Source organism: Mustelus asterias, chromosome 4 (genome assembly GCF_964213995.1).
Source record: "Mustelus asterias chromosome 4, sMusAst1.hap1.1, whole genome shotgun sequence".
NCBI classification, from domain to species: Eukaryota; Metazoa; Chordata; class Chondrichthyes; order Carcharhiniformes; family Triakidae; genus Mustelus; species Mustelus asterias.
Window position 1 is genome coordinate 94,893,775 of NC_135804.1, and position 19,162 is coordinate 94,912,936.

General features: G+C 44.0%; 1 protein-coding gene across 1 annotated transcript in view; it reads right to left on the bottom strand.

Moving 5' to 3' along the window:
- las1l (LAS1 like ribosome biogenesis factor) overlaps positions 1-19,162 on the bottom strand; it is an 80,577-nt gene that overhangs the window by 51,691 nt on the left and 9,724 nt on the right. Inside the window, exons 4-6 of the mRNA XM_078211378.1 lie at positions 17,850-17,931; positions 2,599-2,754; positions 1,137-1,183 (exon numbers count right to left, since the gene is read on the bottom strand). Coding sequence (XP_078067504.1) covers positions 1,137-1,183; positions 2,599-2,754; positions 17,850-17,931 — 285 coding nt within the window. The remainder of the gene's footprint in view (positions 1-1,136; positions 1,184-2,598; positions 2,755-17,849; positions 17,932-19,162) is intronic.

The window sequence follows — 19,162 nt, forward strand, 5'->3', positions numbered from 1 at the left end:
TTTTTTATAGATACACCATAGAAAGCATCTTATCCGGTACTATCACTGTTTTGGTATGGCTCCTGCTCTCACCAAGAGTGCAAAAAGCTACAAAGGGTTGTGAACGTAGCCCAGTCCATCATGCAAACCAGCCTCCCATCCACTGACTCCATCTACGCTACTCGCTGCCTCAGGAAAGCAGCAAGCATAATCACGCACCCCAGATGTACTCTCTTCCACTTTTTCTCCATTGGGTAAAAGATACAAAAATCTGAAAACATGTACCAATAGCCTCAAGAACAGCTTCTTCCCTGCTGTCAGACTTTTGAAGGGTCCTATTATATACTAAGCTGACCTTTCTCTTCACCCTACCTGTAGCTGCAACACTATACACTGCACTCTATCCTTTTCCCCAATGTACTTCATGAGTGATATGTTTTGCCTGTATAGAGTGCAAGAAACAATACTTTTCACTGTATCCTCCCAGCACATGTGACAATCAATCAAATTTTAAAAAAATCAATCACCTGCAATATTTATTTACCCACTGCATTTCTCAGGCATCGGACATGAATAAGTTTGGGAGTGAGTGTTTTACAACAACGACATGGCAGAACAAGTCTGCAAGAACAGGCCTGTCACCGGGACCATGGCTGAACCGAGCAGCAGATTCTGCTGAAGATGGCAGCATCTGTATTTTTTTTTTAAACCCTTTGAAACCTGTCAGAGTAAAGAAAAGATTGAAAAAGCAGAGGACCTTTAAATTTGTAACTGTCCATGTTAACAGCATAACCCGTCTGACACACGATTTCCCAGCCTAGACTCCCAATTGAAAGTGGAGTACCCCATCACACTGCTAACTGGACACCTTTCTGCTGGATGGTCACTAACTGGCTATCTGATGCTTGATTCAATGAGTTGAGATGGCAGAGGTTGGAACAAACGGCCCACTGACTTTCTCTTCCCGCCACCCCACCAAAAAACAAAATCCAGGCCGTTGTTTCTTGCTTCACTAAGTCTATGTCATCATTTGTTTAAAAAGAACTGTACATGTATTCCTTAATCAGCCCATTTCTCTTCCTCTGAACCAAAAGCTACACATTAATTCAGATTTTGTAAAAGTGAACTGGAAACACAAATCCTTCTCGATTAGATACCTGGAATTGTTCTTTCTCAAAGGACGTCAGCAGTTCTCTGGCTTTTTCTGTGGGGAAAAAGGGGGAAAGCTTTGTGCATGTGTTTCATATTGGCATTGCAATCAAATATTTTATCACGGTACATGGATTCAAATTCAGTGATCAAATTCAAAACTGTTATATTATCCCTCCATGGATAAAGATACCATTCGGTGTGGTACTATGCAGGTCTTAACTAAAAATCCACAAGTTTGCTTCCTAGACTTGACCTATTATAGTCACAACAGTAACAGGGTGTTGCTGTAACTGTAGCTGGTGCTCAAAGGGGCAAGATAAACAAACAGGATAAGCCAGGATTCTTCCTCCTATTTGCTATTCAAAAGACCAGGTCAAAGAATCACAACTGTATATCTAAAAATCAAATGAGAGCAATATCAGATTCAAGGGTAACTTCCTCCCAGACCACAGACATGTGAGTTGCACAAATCTATAATCTAGCCTAGGAATAGGCAAACCTTTTGGGTGGAGGTCCACAAATGTACACTCGGGAAATGAACAATTATCAAAATAAACTGACAAATAAAACTTTGTTATATCATACAATAACAAAACCAAAAGCACCCTTTCCCACCCTCTTGGCTAACTGTGAATGCCATTTGTCATCCCTCTTTACAATGGCATCATCGTCTGCTGTTGTTCTTTTTCTCTCTCCACAGATGCTGCCTGACCTGCTCAGTACTTGCGGCATTTTCTGGTTTTATTTGTTTCCAGTATCCACGGCATTTTGCTTTTGTCTTGCCCAAATGCTGCTTTACTGTGACCCACAATATGATTGTGCAAGAACAACCAAGAGAAAAACAGTAAAGAAAACATGGAGAGACCAAAACATATCTCAAAGGCTGTTGCCACATTTTGGGATGAGTGCAGTGATCAGTGCCCTCTTCTCTACCTCTTATTCCTGGAACTGGGATTTAATAACCTCATGACACATAATTAAAAGAGGTGTTGTCAAGTCTATTTGCAATATGTTTCACACCCGTTAGGTAATATGATCTTTTATTTTCAATTTTCTCACAAAAGTAACCGAAAACCACTCGCTCTTCACTTTCTATTATAGTCATCATTCTTCTTCTAAAACTCTACACCTTAGAAGGAGAATATGATTTTTCAGTGCAAAATTAGAGTGATCAGTACTGAATGTCAGTGAAGGGTGATAGTGACTTAGAGCCAGTGAGGTTGCCAAGTATAAAATCATATTGTATACATCAATTAATAAGTAGAATGAGCAGTTTGGCATAGCACATTAAAACCTGCAGATGTCTACAACTGCAACATATTGGTACTTGTCCTTTCTTCTTCAGGAAGAAAATTGGGGGACTAAAAGCATAGTTTCTGACCAAATCTAAGCAATAATAAAACACTTGCTCATACATGTAATTGGTTAATAATGAAACGCTCATTTTTAAATCTTTCAAGCACCAACCGTATAACTCCTTCTGTTTCAGTTCCTCCTGCATTTTCACTTCATCATCAGCTTCCTCCTCTTCCTGCGAATCCACAATCCAGTTATCAACAAGGTGATTTCCCAATTGCCGGTTCCAGAACTGCTGACGTAACCACTCTAAAACAAACTCGCAACCTTAGGAAGGAACAAAAATCACTGCTCAATTCATTGTGCTTACATACCCACTACAGATGGAACAATATAAAATTACAATAAATATAAGTGATCACATGAAAATTTAAATTTTATTTTGTTAGATTGGAGGAAAAGTCTTAAGAATTATTTTAAACAAAGTTTTCTAAAAATGTGACGACGCACCAACAACAATTTGCTTTTCTATTGTATATCTGGCACAGTAAAACACAAGAACAGCAATGACAAGCAGATACATAAAACTTCATATTAAATCAGACCAATAAATTGTATTCTAGTGTTATTCTTGCAAGAGAATGAATGTTGGTGGTAATTAAAGTAAAGAAAATTCTGTTAAGAGGTATAGGATGTACAAGGCACAGTTTCAAAATTGGCAGATAAAGTAAAACTTACACGTATTATGAACGGAACAGAATAATTGGACTGTAGAAATTCAAACAGAAAATCGACAAGTTGGTGGAACGAGTGGACAAATGGCAGATTAAATTGAATGCAGGAAGCGATGCATCTTACTAGGAAGAACACTGAAACAATATAAAACAACAGGTACAATTCCAAAAAGGGCTGGAGGAGCAAAGGAAAAACATTAAAGCTGGCAGGAACATGTTGAGAAAGTGGTGAATAAAGCATAGAGGATCATGCACTCCATAAATAGGGACAAAGGGAACAAAAGCAAGGAAGCTATGGAACACTGGTTCAATCACAACTGGAAAATTGTGTCCAGTTCTGAGCATCACACTTTAGGAAGGATGGCACCCTCATTAGAGAGGATGCAGAAAAGTTTCAAGAGAACGATTCCAGGAGTGATGAATTTTAGTTGCTGAGATAGATTGCAAAAGTTGGGACCATGCTCCTTGGAGAAGGTTGACACATTTGATAGAGGTACTCAAAATCATCCGGGGTTTGGACAGAATAGAAAAAGGAGAAACTGGTCCCTTTGATGAAAGCATCACCAACGGGAGGTCACGGAAATAATTGGCAAAAGAAATAGAGACAGGAGGAAAACATTTTTCACAGTGAGTAATTAAGATCTAGAATGTACTGCCTGAGAGTGTGGTGGATACAGGCTAAACCAAGACATCAAAAGACATTATGATTTTTATCTGCAAGGAAAAACTGTTCAGGGCTTCAGGGAAAAGGCAGGAGAGTGACACTGGGTGAATTGTTCTTTCGAAGGGTCAGCACAGAATTGACAGGCCAAATAGCCTCCTTCTGTGTTGTAACCATTCTACGATTCCTATACAAGTCTTGAAATTAGTAACTGGTAACTCAAAGCACCATACAGCACAAAAAAACAAACTAGCTACAATTTTGGTAAGAGAGCATTAACAGCAGAGCAGTGCCCTCTGCTGGTATCTGCTTGCTATTGCTTTCAATTGTTGAACAGTTTGAAGATTTTTTTTAAAATCCAGAATTTGCAATCTCTGAATGATCAGACCCCAGATGTACCTGAAACCCCACCCCGGTCCTCAAGTTCTGAATTGTCACGTTTCAGAAGTCTGGGCCACAAATGCCGTGCAAGGTAAATAAATAGGAGCTGAGCTTAGAATCAATGGGAAGTTTTGTCTTTTTCTTAGCAGATACTGTTTAAAAATATGTTACGTTCTGAACTAGATATTCTCTCAGATTCAGTAGCATCAGTCACTCCCACAAGTAAATCTTCCCGTCAGAGAACATAATACACATGTTCTGCAAAAAGCAGCTACTGTAATGTTGCACACGCTGTAATGTATATTCGCCTGCCTTTGAAGAAGGCAGACTGAAAAGCACTTCCGAGCAGACTCTTGTATTTTAAAGAAGATACCTGATGAACAGAAAACAAAGATGTGATCTTACTGGCAGTAGAAGTGCAGGTTCAGTTTCAAGTTAGCCATTCCACAATTATCCCAGGTCAGTTACCTGGGAGGTTCCCCCTCATTGTTCCACTGGAGCAAGCTGAGAGGGAGTGATTGGAGGCAGCAGTGCTGGTGAGAGATTAATTGAATTGTTTATTTATTTAATTAGTCAGCTAGTGTGTGTTTTATTTTGGGCTTTACTTTTGCAGCAGTATTTTAAGTTTAAAGTGAAAACTGGAAGTGGGCTGCTAAGGAGTCTGGGAAGGGTTTTTTAAGCGCGTGAAGTATAAAAGGTAGGCTGCAGTATACAGTGGGCAGCGTCGGGAGCGGGTAGTGTAGTGAGTGGGAAGCAGAGTGTGAGCTATAAGGCTTTGGCTCACAGGGCTTAGGCAGAAAGGGCGAGCAGGGGTGAGTTTAATTCATTTTTGCTGTTTCTACCTGGTACTGGCAAGGTATCTAGAGGGGATGGGTGTGCAGGTAGTGCTATGTTCCTCTTGCACTATGTTTGAGGTGAGGGACGACAACAGTGTCCCTGCTGATTACATCTGTGGGAAGTGCACCCATCTGCAGCTCCTCCAAAACCGTGTTAGGGAACTGGAGCTGGAGTTGGATGAACTTAGGATCATTAGGGACGCACAGGTGGCCATAGACAGAAGCTTTAGGAATACAGTTACTCCAAGGAATGAAAACAGATGGGCGACGGTGAGAGGGGCTGGGAGGAAGCAGTCTGTGCAGGGATCCCCGGTGGTCGTTCCCCATAGCAACAAGTATTCCGCTTTGGATACGGTTGAGGGGGATGACATACCAGTGGTGAGCCGCAGTGAGAGGATTTCCAGCACTGTGTCCGTCTCTGTGGCTCGGGAGGGTAAGGGGCAGAGCGGGAGGGCAATAGTTATTGGGGACTCGTTAGTTAGAGGGATAGATAGGAGGTTCTGTGGCAGCAAGAGAGACTCACGGATGGTATGTTGCCTACCGGATGCCAAGGTCCGTGACATCTCAGACCGTGTTTTCCAGATTCTGAAGGGGGAGGGGAAACAGTCACAAGTCGTGGTACACATTGGTACCAATGACATAGGTAAGAGAAGGGACGGGGATTTAAAGCAGGAATTTCTAGAGCTGGGCTGGAAGCTGAGAGCCAAGACAAAACATGTGGTCATCTCTGGTACGTTGCCGGTGCCACGTGATAGCGAGTTGAGGAACAGGGAGAGAGTGCAGTTAAACATGTGGTTGCAGGGATGGTGTAGGAGGGAGGACTTCAGATACGTGGATAATTGGAACACATTCTGGGGAAGGTGGGACCTGTACAAACAGGACGGGGTGCACCTGAACCAGAGGGGCACCAATATCCTAGGAGGGAAATTTGTTACAGCTCTTCAGGGGGGTTTAAACTAATTTGTCAGGGGAGTGGGAAAAGGAGTTGTAGTCCAGAAGTCAGTGAGGGTGGTGAGGTATTGGGGAAGGTATCAGGTTCAAGGGTGGGTACCGGTAGACAGGAAGGTGGGTTGAAGTGTGTCTACTTCAATGCAAGGAGCATCCGGAACAAGGTAGATGAACTTGGGGCATGGATTGGTACTTGGGACTACGATGTTGTGGCCATTACGGAGACGTGGGTAGAACAAGGACAGGAATGGTTGTTGGACGTTCCGGGGTATAGATGTTTCAGTAAGTGTAGGGAAGCTGGTAAAAGAGGTGGAGGAGTGGCATTGTTAATCAAAGATAGTTTAACGGCTGCGGAAAGGCACTTCGAGGGGGATCTGCACACTGAGGTAATATGGGCTGAGGTTAGAAATAGGAAAGGAACGGTCACGTTGTTAGGAGTTTACTATAGGCCCCCAAATAGTAATAGAGATGTGGAGGAAGAAATTGTTAGGCAGATTATGGATATGTGTGGGGGTCACAGGGTAGTTGTCATGGGGGACTTTAACTTTCCAAATATTGATTGGAACCTTTGTAGGTCAAATAGTTCGGATGGGGCAGTTTTTGTGTAGTGTGTGCAGGAGGGTTTCCTGACACAATATGTGGATAGGCCGACAAGAGGTGAGGCCACATTGGATTTGGTACTGGGAAATGAACCGGGCCAAGTGTTAGATTTGGTTGTGGGAGAGCACTTTGGAGATAGTGACCACAATTCGGTGTCTTTTGTTATTGCAATGGAGAGGGATAGGACCGTACGGCAGGGCAAGGTTTACAATTGGGGGAAGAGGTAATTATGATGCGTTTAGGCAAGAATTAGGGGGCATAAGTTGGGAACAGAAACTGTCAGAGAAAGGAACTGATGAAAAGTGGAACTTTTTCAAGGAACAAATACTGGATGTCCTTGATAGGTATGTCCCTGTCAGGCAGGGAGGAAATGGCCGAGTGAGGGAACCATGGTTCACGAAAGAGGTGGAATGTCTTGAGAAAAGGAAGAGGGAAGCTTATGTAGGGATGAGGAAACAAGGTTCAGATGGCTCGATTGAGGGTTACAAGTTAGCAAGGAATGAGCTGAAAAAGGGGCTTAGGAGAGCTAGGAGGGGACACGAGAAGTCCTTGGCGGGTCGGATCAAGGAAAACCCCAAGGCTTTTTACTCTTATGTGAGGAATAAAAGAATGACCAGGGTGAGGTTAGGGCCGGTCAAGGACAGTAGTGGGAACTTGTGTATGGAGTCAGTAGAGATAGGCGAGGTGATGAATGAATGCTTTTCTTCAGTGTTCACCAAGGAGAGGGGCCATGTTTTTGAGGAAGAGAAGGTGTTACAGGCTAATAGGCTGGAGGAAATAGATGTTCGGAGGGAGGATGTCCTGGCAGTTTTGAATAAACTGAAGGTCAATAAGTCCCCTGGGCCTGATGAAATGTATCCTAGGATTCTTTGGGAGGCAAGGGATGAGATTGCAGAGCCTTTGGCTTTGATCTTTGGGTCCTCGCTGTCCACGGGGATGGTGCCAGAGGACTGGAGAATGGCGAATGTTGTTCCTCTGTTTAAGAAAGGGAATAGAAATGACCCTGTTAATTATAGACCGGTTAGTCTTACTTCGGTGGTTGGTACATTGATGGAAAAGGTCCTTAGAGATGGGATTTACGACCATTTAGAAAGATGCGGATTAATCCGGGATAGTCAGCACGGATTCGTGAAGGGCAAGTCGTGCCTCACAAATTTGATAGAATTTTTTGAGGTGGTAACTAAGTGTGTTGATGAAGGTAGGGCAGTTGATGTCATATACATGGATTTTAGTAAGGCGTTTGATAAGGTCCCCCATGGTCGGCTTATGATGAAAGTGAGGAGGTGTGGGATAGAGGGAAAGTTGGCCGATTGGATAGGTAACTGGCTGTCTGATCGAAGACAGAGGGTGGTGGTCGATGGAAAATTTTCGGATTGGAGGCAGGTTGCTCGCGGAGTGCCGCAGGGATCAGTGCTTGGTCCTCTGCTCTTTGTGATTTTTATTAATGACTTAGAGGAGGGGGCTGAAGGGTGGATCAATAAATTTGCTAATGACACCAAGATTGGTGGAGTGGTGGAGGGCTGTTGTAGGCTGCAAAGAGACATAGATAGGATGCAAAGCTGGGCTGAAAAATGGCAAATGGAGTTTAACCCTGATAAATGTGTGGTGATTCATTTTGGTAGGACTAATTTAAATGTGGATTACAGGGTCAAAGGTAGGGTTCTGAAGACTGTGGAGGAAGAGAGAGAACTTGGGGTCCATATCCACAGATCTCTAAAAGGTTGCCACTCAAGTGGATAGAGCTGTGAAGAAGGCGTGAAGGTGTGTTAGCTTTTATTAACAGAGGGTTGGAGTTTAAGAGCCGTGGGGTTATGCTGCAACTGTACAGGACCTTGGTGAGACCACATTTGGAATATTGTGTGCAGTTCTGGTCACCTCACTATAAGAAGGATGTGGAAGCGCTGGAAAGAGTGCAGAGGAGATTTACCAGGATGCTGCCTGGTTTGGAGGGTAGGTCTTATGAGGAAAGGTTGAGGGAGCTAGGGCTGTTCTCTCTGGAGCGGAGGAGGCTGAGGGGAGACTTAATAGAGGTTTATAAAATGATGAAGGGGATAGATAGAGTGAACGTTCAAAGACTATTTCCTCGGGTGGATGGAGCTATTACATGGGGGCATAACTATAGGGTTCGTGGTGGGAGATATAGGAAGGATATCAGAGGTAGGTTCTTTACGCAGAGAGTGGTTGGGGTGTGGAATGGACTGCCTGCAGTGATAGTGGAGTCAGACACTTTAGGAACATTTAAGCGGTTATTGGATAGGCACATGGAGCACACCAGGATGATAGGGAGTGGGATAGCTTGATCTTGGTTTCAGATAAAGCTCGGCACAACATCGTGGGCCGAAGGGCCTGTTCTGTGCTGTACTGTTCTATGTTCTATCCAGTCCCACTTTTTTTCCCTATAGATTAATGCTTGAATTTTTTTTTACTTTATGAGTATGCTTACATTAACACTGCAATGGAGTTACTGTGAAAATCTCCTGGTCACCACACTCCGGCACCTGTTCGGATACACTGAGGGAAAATTTAGCGTAGCCAACGTCCCGAACTAGCACGTCTTTCGGACTGTGGGAGGAAACCGGAGCACCACGAGAAAACCCACGCAGACACTGGGAGGACGTGCAGACTCTGCACAGTAACCCAAGCCGGGAATTGAACCCAGGTCCCTGGCACTGTGAGGCAGCAGGGGCCCACTGTGCCACCGTGCCAAATTGAGATGCTATCCTGAAGTGGATATTTCTCCTGTTCCTCCTCTCCCTCATAAAAACCTTACTGGGAATGTTTGGCACTGGATTGGTCCATTATGCTGTACTTCCCCAAGCCTGTAATGACAGGTTTGGAGGGGCAGCCATGTCAGGACAACTGCATGATGCATCGTCACTAATGGGGAATTTTTCCCAGGGCTGGGCATTCTATCGGCTGCCTGTTCCACAAGAATGGACAACCAATCACACTACAGCCTCAAAAAAGAGCTATTTTGCAGACTTGTCAACATTGTCCTGCCACTGGGATGGCCACCCATTACAAGCAGAAGCTGAAAACAAATTACTGCAGATTCTGGATTCGGAAACAAAAATGGAAAATGCTGGAAACTCTCAGCAGATTTGACAGTACTGGTGGAGAGAGAATAGAGCTAACAATCAAAGTCTGGGTGGCTCTGGTCACAGTAAGAAGCCTCACAACACCAGGTTAAAGTCCAACAGGTTTATTTGGTAGCAAAGGCCACTAGCTTTCAGAGTGCTGCCCCTTCGTCAGGTAAGTGGGAGTTCTGTTCACAAACGGGGCATATAAAGACACAAACTCAATTTACAAAGTAATGATTGGAATGCGAGTATTTACAGGTAATCAAGTCTTAAAGGTACAGACAATGCGAGTGGAGAGAGGGTTAAGCACAGGTTAAAGATATGTGTATTGTCTCCAGCCAGGACAGTTAGGTGAGATTTTGCAAGCCCAGGCAAGTCGGGCTTGAACAACGCTCTTGAACAAATATATCTGCAACAGGCTCGAACAACGCTCGATAATCACCAGGCAAGAGTGTTCTCTTCCTGTTGGGGAACACTTCAGCGGTCACGGGCATTCGGCCTCGGATCTTCGGGTAAGCATTCTCCAAGGCGGCCTTCACGACACACGACAGCGCAGAGTCGCTGAGCATAGACTGATAGCCAAGTTCCGCACACATGAGGATGGCCTCAACCAGGATCTTGGGTTCATGTCACACTATCTGTAACCCCCACGACTTGCGTGGGCTTGCAAAATCTCACTAACTGTCCTGGCTGGAGACAATACACATCTCTTTAACCTGTGCTTAACCCTCTCTCCACTCACATTGTCGGTATCTTTAAGAACATAAGAAATAGGAGCAGGAGTAGGCCATCTGGCCCTTCGAGCCTGCCCCGCCATTCAACAAGATCATGGCTGATCTGAAGCGAATCAGTTCCACTTACCCGCCTGCTCCCCATAACCCCTAATTCCCTTACCGATCAGAAAACTATCTACCCGTGATTTAAACATATTCAACGAGGAAGCCTCCACCACTTCAATGGGCAGAGAATTCCAGAGATTCACTACCCTCAGAGAAGAAGTTCCCCCTCAACTCTGTTCTGAACCGGCCCCCACTTATTTTGAGGCTGTGCCCTCTTAGTTCTGGTTTTCCTTCTAAGTGGAAAGAATCTCTCCACCTCTACCCTGTCTAGCCCCTTCATTATCTTATATTTCTCTATAAGATCACCCCTCAGCCTTCTAAACTCCGAGTACAGACCCAATCTGTTCAATCTCTCCTCATAAGCTACACCCCTCGTCTCCGGTATCAACCTGGTGAACCTTCTCTGCACTCCCTCCAAGGCCAATATATCCTTTCACAAATAAGGGGACCAAAACTGCACACAGTACTCCAGTTGTGGCCTCACCAGTGCCTTGTACAGTTGCAGCAAGACCTCCCTGCTTTTATATTCTATCCCCCTCGCGATAAAGGCCAACATTCCATTCGCCTTCTTGATCACCCACTGCACCTGCAGACTGAGTTTTTGCGATTCGTGCACAAGGACCCCCAGGTCCCTCTGCACAGTAGCATGATGTAATTTTTCTCCATTTAAATAATATTCCAATTTACTATTGTTTCTTCCGAAGTGGATAAGACTTGATTACCTGCAACGACTCGCATTCCAACCATTATTTTGTAAATTGAGTTTGTGTCTTTACATGCCCTGTTTGTGAACAGAACTCCCACTTACCTGACGAAGGAGCGGCGCTCCGAAAGCTAGTGGCTTTTGCTACCAAATAAACCTGTTGGACTTTAACCTGGTGTTGTGAGACTTCTTACTGTGTTTACCCCAGTCCAACGCCAGCATCTCCACATCATGACTCTGGTCACCCAGACTTGAAACATTAGCTCTGTTCTCTCTCTACAGATGCTGTCAGACCTGCTGAGATTTTCCAGCATTTTCTGTTTTTGTTGCAAGCAGAAGCTGCTAGCTCACTGGAGAGAGCCTCACTGAGACAGGCTGGAAGTTACTGGAGCCCACTGACAGAGCCGCAGGCATTAAAAGATGCGATCCCTAACCAAAACTGGTCTAGCAGAGGGGTTGCCCCTCCTTCCCAATGCACCTGCCGCCCTGGAATCTGTTCATTTCTATGCTGAGCGTAGTGAGGGTACTTCCATCTTGACGTGCCCTTGCAGTTCCTGACCTGCCTCAGCAGTGGTTCCCCTCACCCAGAGTGTCGATGCAGAGACTATTGACCAATACCATTCCCCTGAGCATTCCCCTCCTTTTCAGGGCAGCTTATGCAGAAGCAGCCAAGCAGAAAACCACCTCCTGAAAGATTACAGTGACAGTCTCGCTGCCATGAGCCACAGAACCTTGTGGGAATAAAGTCGACAATGCAGAGCCCAGAACTTTAAGATGAGGGTCCCATACTTTACAGAATGTATCAAATTTAGCTCAAAGTAAACAAGTCAAGAATTCCATTGGTAAACATTCCAGAATGGTTTCATGTCAAGTCTGAATTGACATAATCCAAGAGCAAAGAATATTCTTCCGTGCTGCAAATGTTAGGAAACTGTACAGCTTTTTCCCCCATTCGTATCACTGATCATTTTGTCACATTTGCTGTTTTTAATTTCAGATTGTCAGCATTTGCAATTTCTTCTCTTTTCAATATTTTAAAGACATTTGGTCTGCTGCAGATTGCTGCCCACAGTTAAACTCTTTCCAATCACAAACATAATAATGTCCTTCTCCTTCAAAAATTGATCCCTTCCCTATTTTCGTAACAAAAGGGATATTTAATAGACCCCAAAGGCAATATGCTGAAAAAGAAGCTGATTTTGTTATTGAAGAACTACAGTAATGTTAATCTACATGGTGTAGGACTCCAAGATCAAAAGGAGTAACTGAGGAGTTGCAGTAGGTCGGCAAATAGCGATGAGGTCACCCCAAACCTTGCTGTAACGTTTTTTGATTGCTGAAACACAAGGAAAAACAGTCGTCTGATATTGTCATGTGGCTATTTGTCACATGTAGGCACTTGGAAGACCAAACCCAATACTGTTCCCCAACTCCAAAAAATATATCTGCAACAGGTAGCAATCACATGAAGAAATTCTATATCGGAACAGGAGCAACAAAGCTAACTGTTCATTCTTTAGTAACCACCATGGCAGAGATCATTACAGAAAGGAGTCAAACCAGGAAGATTCTGCCATGTATGTCAACGTTCTTCCTGACTAAGCTATCAAAGAGCTCTCGTGAAAATTGTGTATTTCTTTGCTTTCTGTTTTAATGAGTTAGGCAAATAAGGAAACTATGGTAACATGAGAACAAAGAACAATACAGCACAAGAACAGGCCCTTCGGCCCTCCAAGCCCGCGCCGCTCCCTGGTCCAAACTAGACCATTCTTTTGTATCCCCCCATTCCCACTCCATTCATGTGGCTATCTCGATAAGTCTTAAACGTTCCCAGTGTGTCTGCCTCCACCACCTTGCCCGCTAGCGCATTCCAGGCCCCCACCACTCTCTGTGTAAAATACGTCCTTCTGATATCAGTGTTAAACCTCCCCCCCCCCAAATGCGGCAGAACCAACGTTCTATACAACTGCAACATCAGACCCCAACTTTTATACTCTCTGCCCCATCCTATAAAGGCAAGCATGCCATATGCCTTATTCACTACCTTCTCCACCTGTGACGTCACCTTCAAGGATCTGTGGACTTGCACACCCAGGTCCCTCTGCGTATCTACACCCTTTATGGTTCTGCCATTTATCGTATAGCTCCCCCCTACGTTAGTTCTATCAAAATGCAGCACTTCGCATTTATCTGGATTGAACTCCATCTGCCATTTCTTTGCCCAAATTTCCAGCCTATCTATATCCTTCTGTAGCCTCTGACAATGTTCCTCACTATCTGCAAGTCCTGCCATTTTCGTGTCGTCCGCAAACTTACTGATCACCCCAGTTACACCTTCTTCCAGATCGTTTATATAAATCACAAACAGCAGAGGTCCCAATACAGAGCCCTGCGGAACACCACTAGTCAAAGGCATCCAGCCGGAAAAAGACCCTTCCACTACCACCCTCTGTCTTCTGTGACCAAGTAAGAAGTTTAACAACACCAGGTTAAAGTCCAACAGGTTTATTTGGTAGCAAAAGCCACACAAGCTTTCGGAGCTCCAAGCCCCTTCTTCAGGTGAGTGGGAATTCTGTTCACAAACAGGGCATATAACGACACAAACTCAATTTACATGAATAATGGTTGGAATGCGAATACTTACAACTAATCAAGTCTTTAAGAAACAAAACAACGTGAGTGGAGAGAGCATCAAGACAGGCTAAAAAGATGTGTATTGTCTCCAGACAAGACAGCCAGTGAAACTCTGCAGGTCCAGGCAACTGTGGGGGTTACAAACAGTGTGACATGTACCCAACATCCCGGCTGAGGCCGTCCTCGTGTGTGCAGAACCTGGCCATCAGTTTCCACTCAGCGACTCCGCGCCACCGTGTGTCGCGAAGGCCGCCCACCCGAACATCAGAGGCCGAATGCCCGCGACCGCTGAAGTGCTCCCAAACAGAAAGAGAACAGTCTTGCCTGGTGATTGTCGAGCGGTGTTCATTCACCCGTTGTCGCAGCGTCTGCATAGTTTCCCCAATGTACCATGCCTCGGGACATCCCCAATCCCCAAGTGATCAAGCCAGTTCTCCACCCATCTAGCCACCTCCCCCTTTACCCCATGAGATCCAACCTTTTGCACCAACCTACCATGAGGGGCTTTGTCAAACGCTTTACTAAAGTCCATATTGACGACGTCCACGGCCCTTCCCTCATCAACCATTCTAGTCACTTCTTCAAAAAACTCCACCAGGTTAGTGAGGCATGGCCTCCCGCTCACAAAACCATGCTGACTATCGTTAATGAGTTTATTCCTTTCTAAATGCGCAAATGAGGTTTAAACGTTGTCAGCAGTCCAGAATTAGCTATAACAAAATGGTTCAAATATTTTCATTTTGCCTGCCATTTTTTCTTCTAGTACCTCCAGATCAAAAAATAAATAAATCCTTCATAAAACAAAGTCATATCACCATTAAACTGCTCCACATTTCCCATGTCTCGGGTTCCCAGGAATGGAATTCATGAGATTTGACATTGTGTCGCTGTCAGGAACCCTGAATGAGTAGGCTAACTGAGTAGCAACTACAACTCCAAGAATGCGTCAAAGTCACCATGTAAGTACTCTGGCAACACCCAAAATGCCGTTTTTCTTTCAAATCTAAAACAACAGATTTTAATGAACAGTGTTTGAAACACAATTCTTATGTTTGAAAGCATGACTGGCATCACTTACAACATGCAAACCCTAATGCCATCAAAAAATGAAAAGATAGTTAACACAAAATCCCAGAGAAGTCTTTGGTGATACTCATGACTTTCCTCCCTAAATAAACACAGAACAAAGCAAACAATGAACTTTTGAACATTGTTTGAGGTAACTGGCAGGAAGGTTAAAACCATACACAAGACCAAACACCAATTTCTACCCTAAGGTCAGGCTCACTATAATGCTTTGAGATCAAAAAGCCTGGCAAAAAGGTATTTGGAGACAGTCTATCAGCAAAGAGGCCACATACTCAGTACTTGAAGATTCCCAATGACACGTCATATAAAATACAAAGTCAACAAGTTTTAACGCCACATGTGGAATTGAATCTCATCTCATGGATCTAAAAAAATCATGGGGTGATTTTTGGTCAGAGCTCAGTTAGTGGTTCTCAGGTAGTTAAATAGTAGGGACACCACAACTCTCCCAAAGGCCAAAAACAGGAGTGGAGGAAGAAAAAAAAATACATTGCAGCTGGTAGTGAGAATGTGGATTCGGGAACAACTTACAACGACCATCCCGACATCTATTTAAATACAAGAGCAATTGCTTCAAATTTAACACTGCAGCTGTAGTTAGAAAAAACATATCAATTAATGTTAAATATAGATCAAAGTAATTCTGTTCCATTTTGAAAACTGAACTTCAAGGTTAAAGCCATGGGAGCAGCTTTCTTTGGTCTGATTTTCATGTTGTGCTATGCTTCATCAATTGATCGTCAATAGCAAATTGATCTCACTTTCCTGAGATAGGAAGGGGGACTAAACAAGACAGGATTCTCATTCCTGATTACTACTTTCAGTGCAAGGCTCAGTTTATGGAATACATAACTCATGGCTACCCTGGAACAAAGTATTCTTGAAGGACTTTAATGAAAGGATTCAGCATTTTAGAATAAACCAAGGCGGCAATTGCAATATAATAAGTAGCTCCTCATTCTCCCAGGGTATTTCTCTTCTTTAACTTGTGCTCATCTTCATTATAATCTGAATTTGCTTATGGGATGTTAATTCTATCAGTGTTTCCCAAACATTTTTCCACTGTGACCCCAATTTGAAGTTTGAAAAGGGTTGTTATCGCAGTGAAAGTAGGAGCACAAGGGGCAGGGATATCAGTTAAAGAACAGACAGCATGTATTTCCCCAAGTCCTGTTTTGCAGGAGGCAGCAATGGGGTCTTGAAGTTCCTTTCATCAGACCACAGACCCAGGCAAGAAGCACACATGTCGCGGGGCCTCAGAGACGATCCCAGGACTGTGTCATCCAAGTCTCTGCTCAACCATTGCTGCCAGAGGAGAGGGAGCTTGTGACTACAATTGCTCGTTCCACATCCCCCATTGGGGTCACAGACCAGTTTGGGAACCCCTGCTGTAACTTCTTCCAGTTTCAACAGAAGGTCATTGATGCTAAACTTGGTTTCTCTCTCTCTCTCTCTACAGATATTGCCTCATGTGTCAACTGTTTTCATCATTCTGCTTTTAAATTTAAACTGACAAGTTTAACTGCTCAAGCTTTCAATACACTGGTTGGGCTTCAGCTGATAAAACAGCCAAATTGAAGCCATACATGTTAAAGGACTTGGAGATGGTGCAAAGGAAGTTTACTAGAAATGGCATCAACCCCAAGACTTCAGTTGTGCGCAGAGTTTAGAGAAGCTGCAACTGTTCTTAGAGCAGCAAGGATTAGGGAATTTAATATGTATATACAAGACAGGTCAAGACCCTCTGATCCTTAAGTCAATCCCACACATTCATGACACTCCCTACTACCTGGATGGGTGCAGCTCCAACAACACTCAGAAGCTCGACACCATCCAAGACAAAGCAACCCACTTGATTGGCACCCACATCCACTCCATCCACCACCAACGCTCAGTAGCAGCAGTGTGTACTATCGACAAGATGCATTACAGCAATTCATCAAAAGATCCTTCGACAGCACCTTCCAAAGCCATGACTACTTCCAGCTAGAAGGACAAAGGCAGCAGATACATGGGAACACTGCCACCTGCCAGTTCCCCTCCAAGCCACTCACCATCCTGACTTGGAAATATATTGACATTCCTTCGCAGTCGCTGGGTCAAACTTCCAGAATTCTCTCCATAACAGCATTGTGGGTCAACCCATAGCACATGGACTGCAGCAATTCAAGAAAGACAGCTCACCACCATCTTCTCGAGGGCAATTAGAGACGGGAAATAAATGCTGGTCAGCCAGCGACACCCATGTCCCACGAATGAATAAAAAAAAACCTTGTTTCACAGCATAAGCACTTTTTCTCTTTGGTCCATTTGAGTGATCAAAACTAGTTCATGAAATAATAGTGCACAAACAAAAATTGAGTTTGTACAGAATACAGTAGATGAAACTGTTTCCAATGACAGATGGGTCAGCAACCAGAAGTTGCATATATAAACTAATTGGAAAAAGAACCACAGGAGATATGAGGAAGATCTTTTATGGACCAAGTTCTGATGATCTGGAATGCAGTGCCAGAAAGGGAACTTGAATGGGAAATATTTGCAGGGCTATGGGGAAAGAGAAGAGTGGGACCAGCGGGATAGCTCATTCAAAGAGCTGGCACAGACATGATAGTCCAAATAGCTATATTTTGTGCTGCGCCATTTCGTGATCCCAGATTTTCATTACTCACACTGTCGACAGTTCCCAACAATATTAAAGATCAGATACTGATAGCACAGATAACAAGAATCTAACGTCATTCCTTCAGAGGTGAAATGAGGCAGCGCAAAATGCAGATCTGCATCCTACTCTCCTCCAATGGGAACCACTGACAGCGAAGAGCAAGGGAAAAATGGTCATTACAGACAAAAAGGTGGCAAGACAGGAGACAAGTTCATCAGTTTCTGCTTCAGCAATACAGAGGATTTTTATTACCTTTTCTGCACCATGATAGCGTGGGGAGTTTCCTATGAGTCAGGTCATGGCGTAGTTTTATTATCCACTCTGGTATATTCATCTAAAAAGTAAAAGGGGAAATTCCTGTGAGCATTTTCACATTAGCCTCCTATTTAGCACCTAAATTGGAAACAAATTCTATTTACAAGTAAAATACTGCAGATGCTGGAAATCTGAAATAAAAATTCTGGATAAACTCAGGAGGTCTGGCAGCATTTGTGGAGAGAAACAAAGTTAACGTTCTAGATCTAAATGACCCTCCTACAGAACTGAAGCAAGGTAGAAATGTACAGAATGATATAGTTGGAAAGGGGGCGGAGGAGGTGGGGCAGACTAGAAGAACAGGATGGGTCAGAGCAGAGAAGATTATGGATAAATTTGCCCTGGACACAAGACCAAGGGGAGTGGTGCCATAAGGGATGGAGAGTGCTAACAGTGATAAAATTTGAGATTGCAGAATGCATTAGTGGGAGCAACTGAAGAGCCAGGGACTGGCAGCCAAATGGGGGAGGGTGGGCTTGTGGTAGGGCAGGCCAGAGAGCTGAAAAAACCAACAACAAACTACAGGGGGCCCGAAGGCTGTAGCATGCCTAATCGGAAGAAGAGGTGTCGTTCTTCCCATCTGTGTTGGGCATCACAGGAGCATTACAGCAGGCCCAAGATTGACATGTGGACATGAGAGCAAGATGCCAAGTTGAAATAGCAAGCGACCAGAAGGTTGGGGTCATGCTTGTGGACTGAGCGAAGGTGTTCCACAACGAGGTCACCCAGTCTGCATTTAGTCTTCCCAATGTAGAGGAGACTACTGTAGATGCTGGAATCTGAGACAGATGCTGTCAGACCTGTTGAGTTTTTCCAGCACTTATTTTTTGTTTTTGTGTAGTGGAGACCACATTGGGAGCAGCAAATATCAAGAGTTCTTCTAACAAATGTTGTGCTCTTGGTTCATAGAGAGTGAGACTATGCAAAATCATTTTATTAATCTTAAATCAGGACTGAATTCTAACTCAAGTCTCAGAGAGGAAACACCAAAAGCTTACCGTCTGCACTACCAAGGTCCTCAATTCTACTTACCCCACTATCAACAAATAAGGGAACAGGTTGGATTCTTCACTCCTCAAATCATAGAAATCCAACAAATGCAGAAGGAGGCCATTTGGCCCATCGATTCTGCACCAACAACAACCCCACCTAGATCTTATCCCTGTAACCCCACATATCTACCCCACTAATCCCCTAAACTACACATCCAGGGACACTAAGCGGCAATTTAGCGTGGCCAATGCACCTAA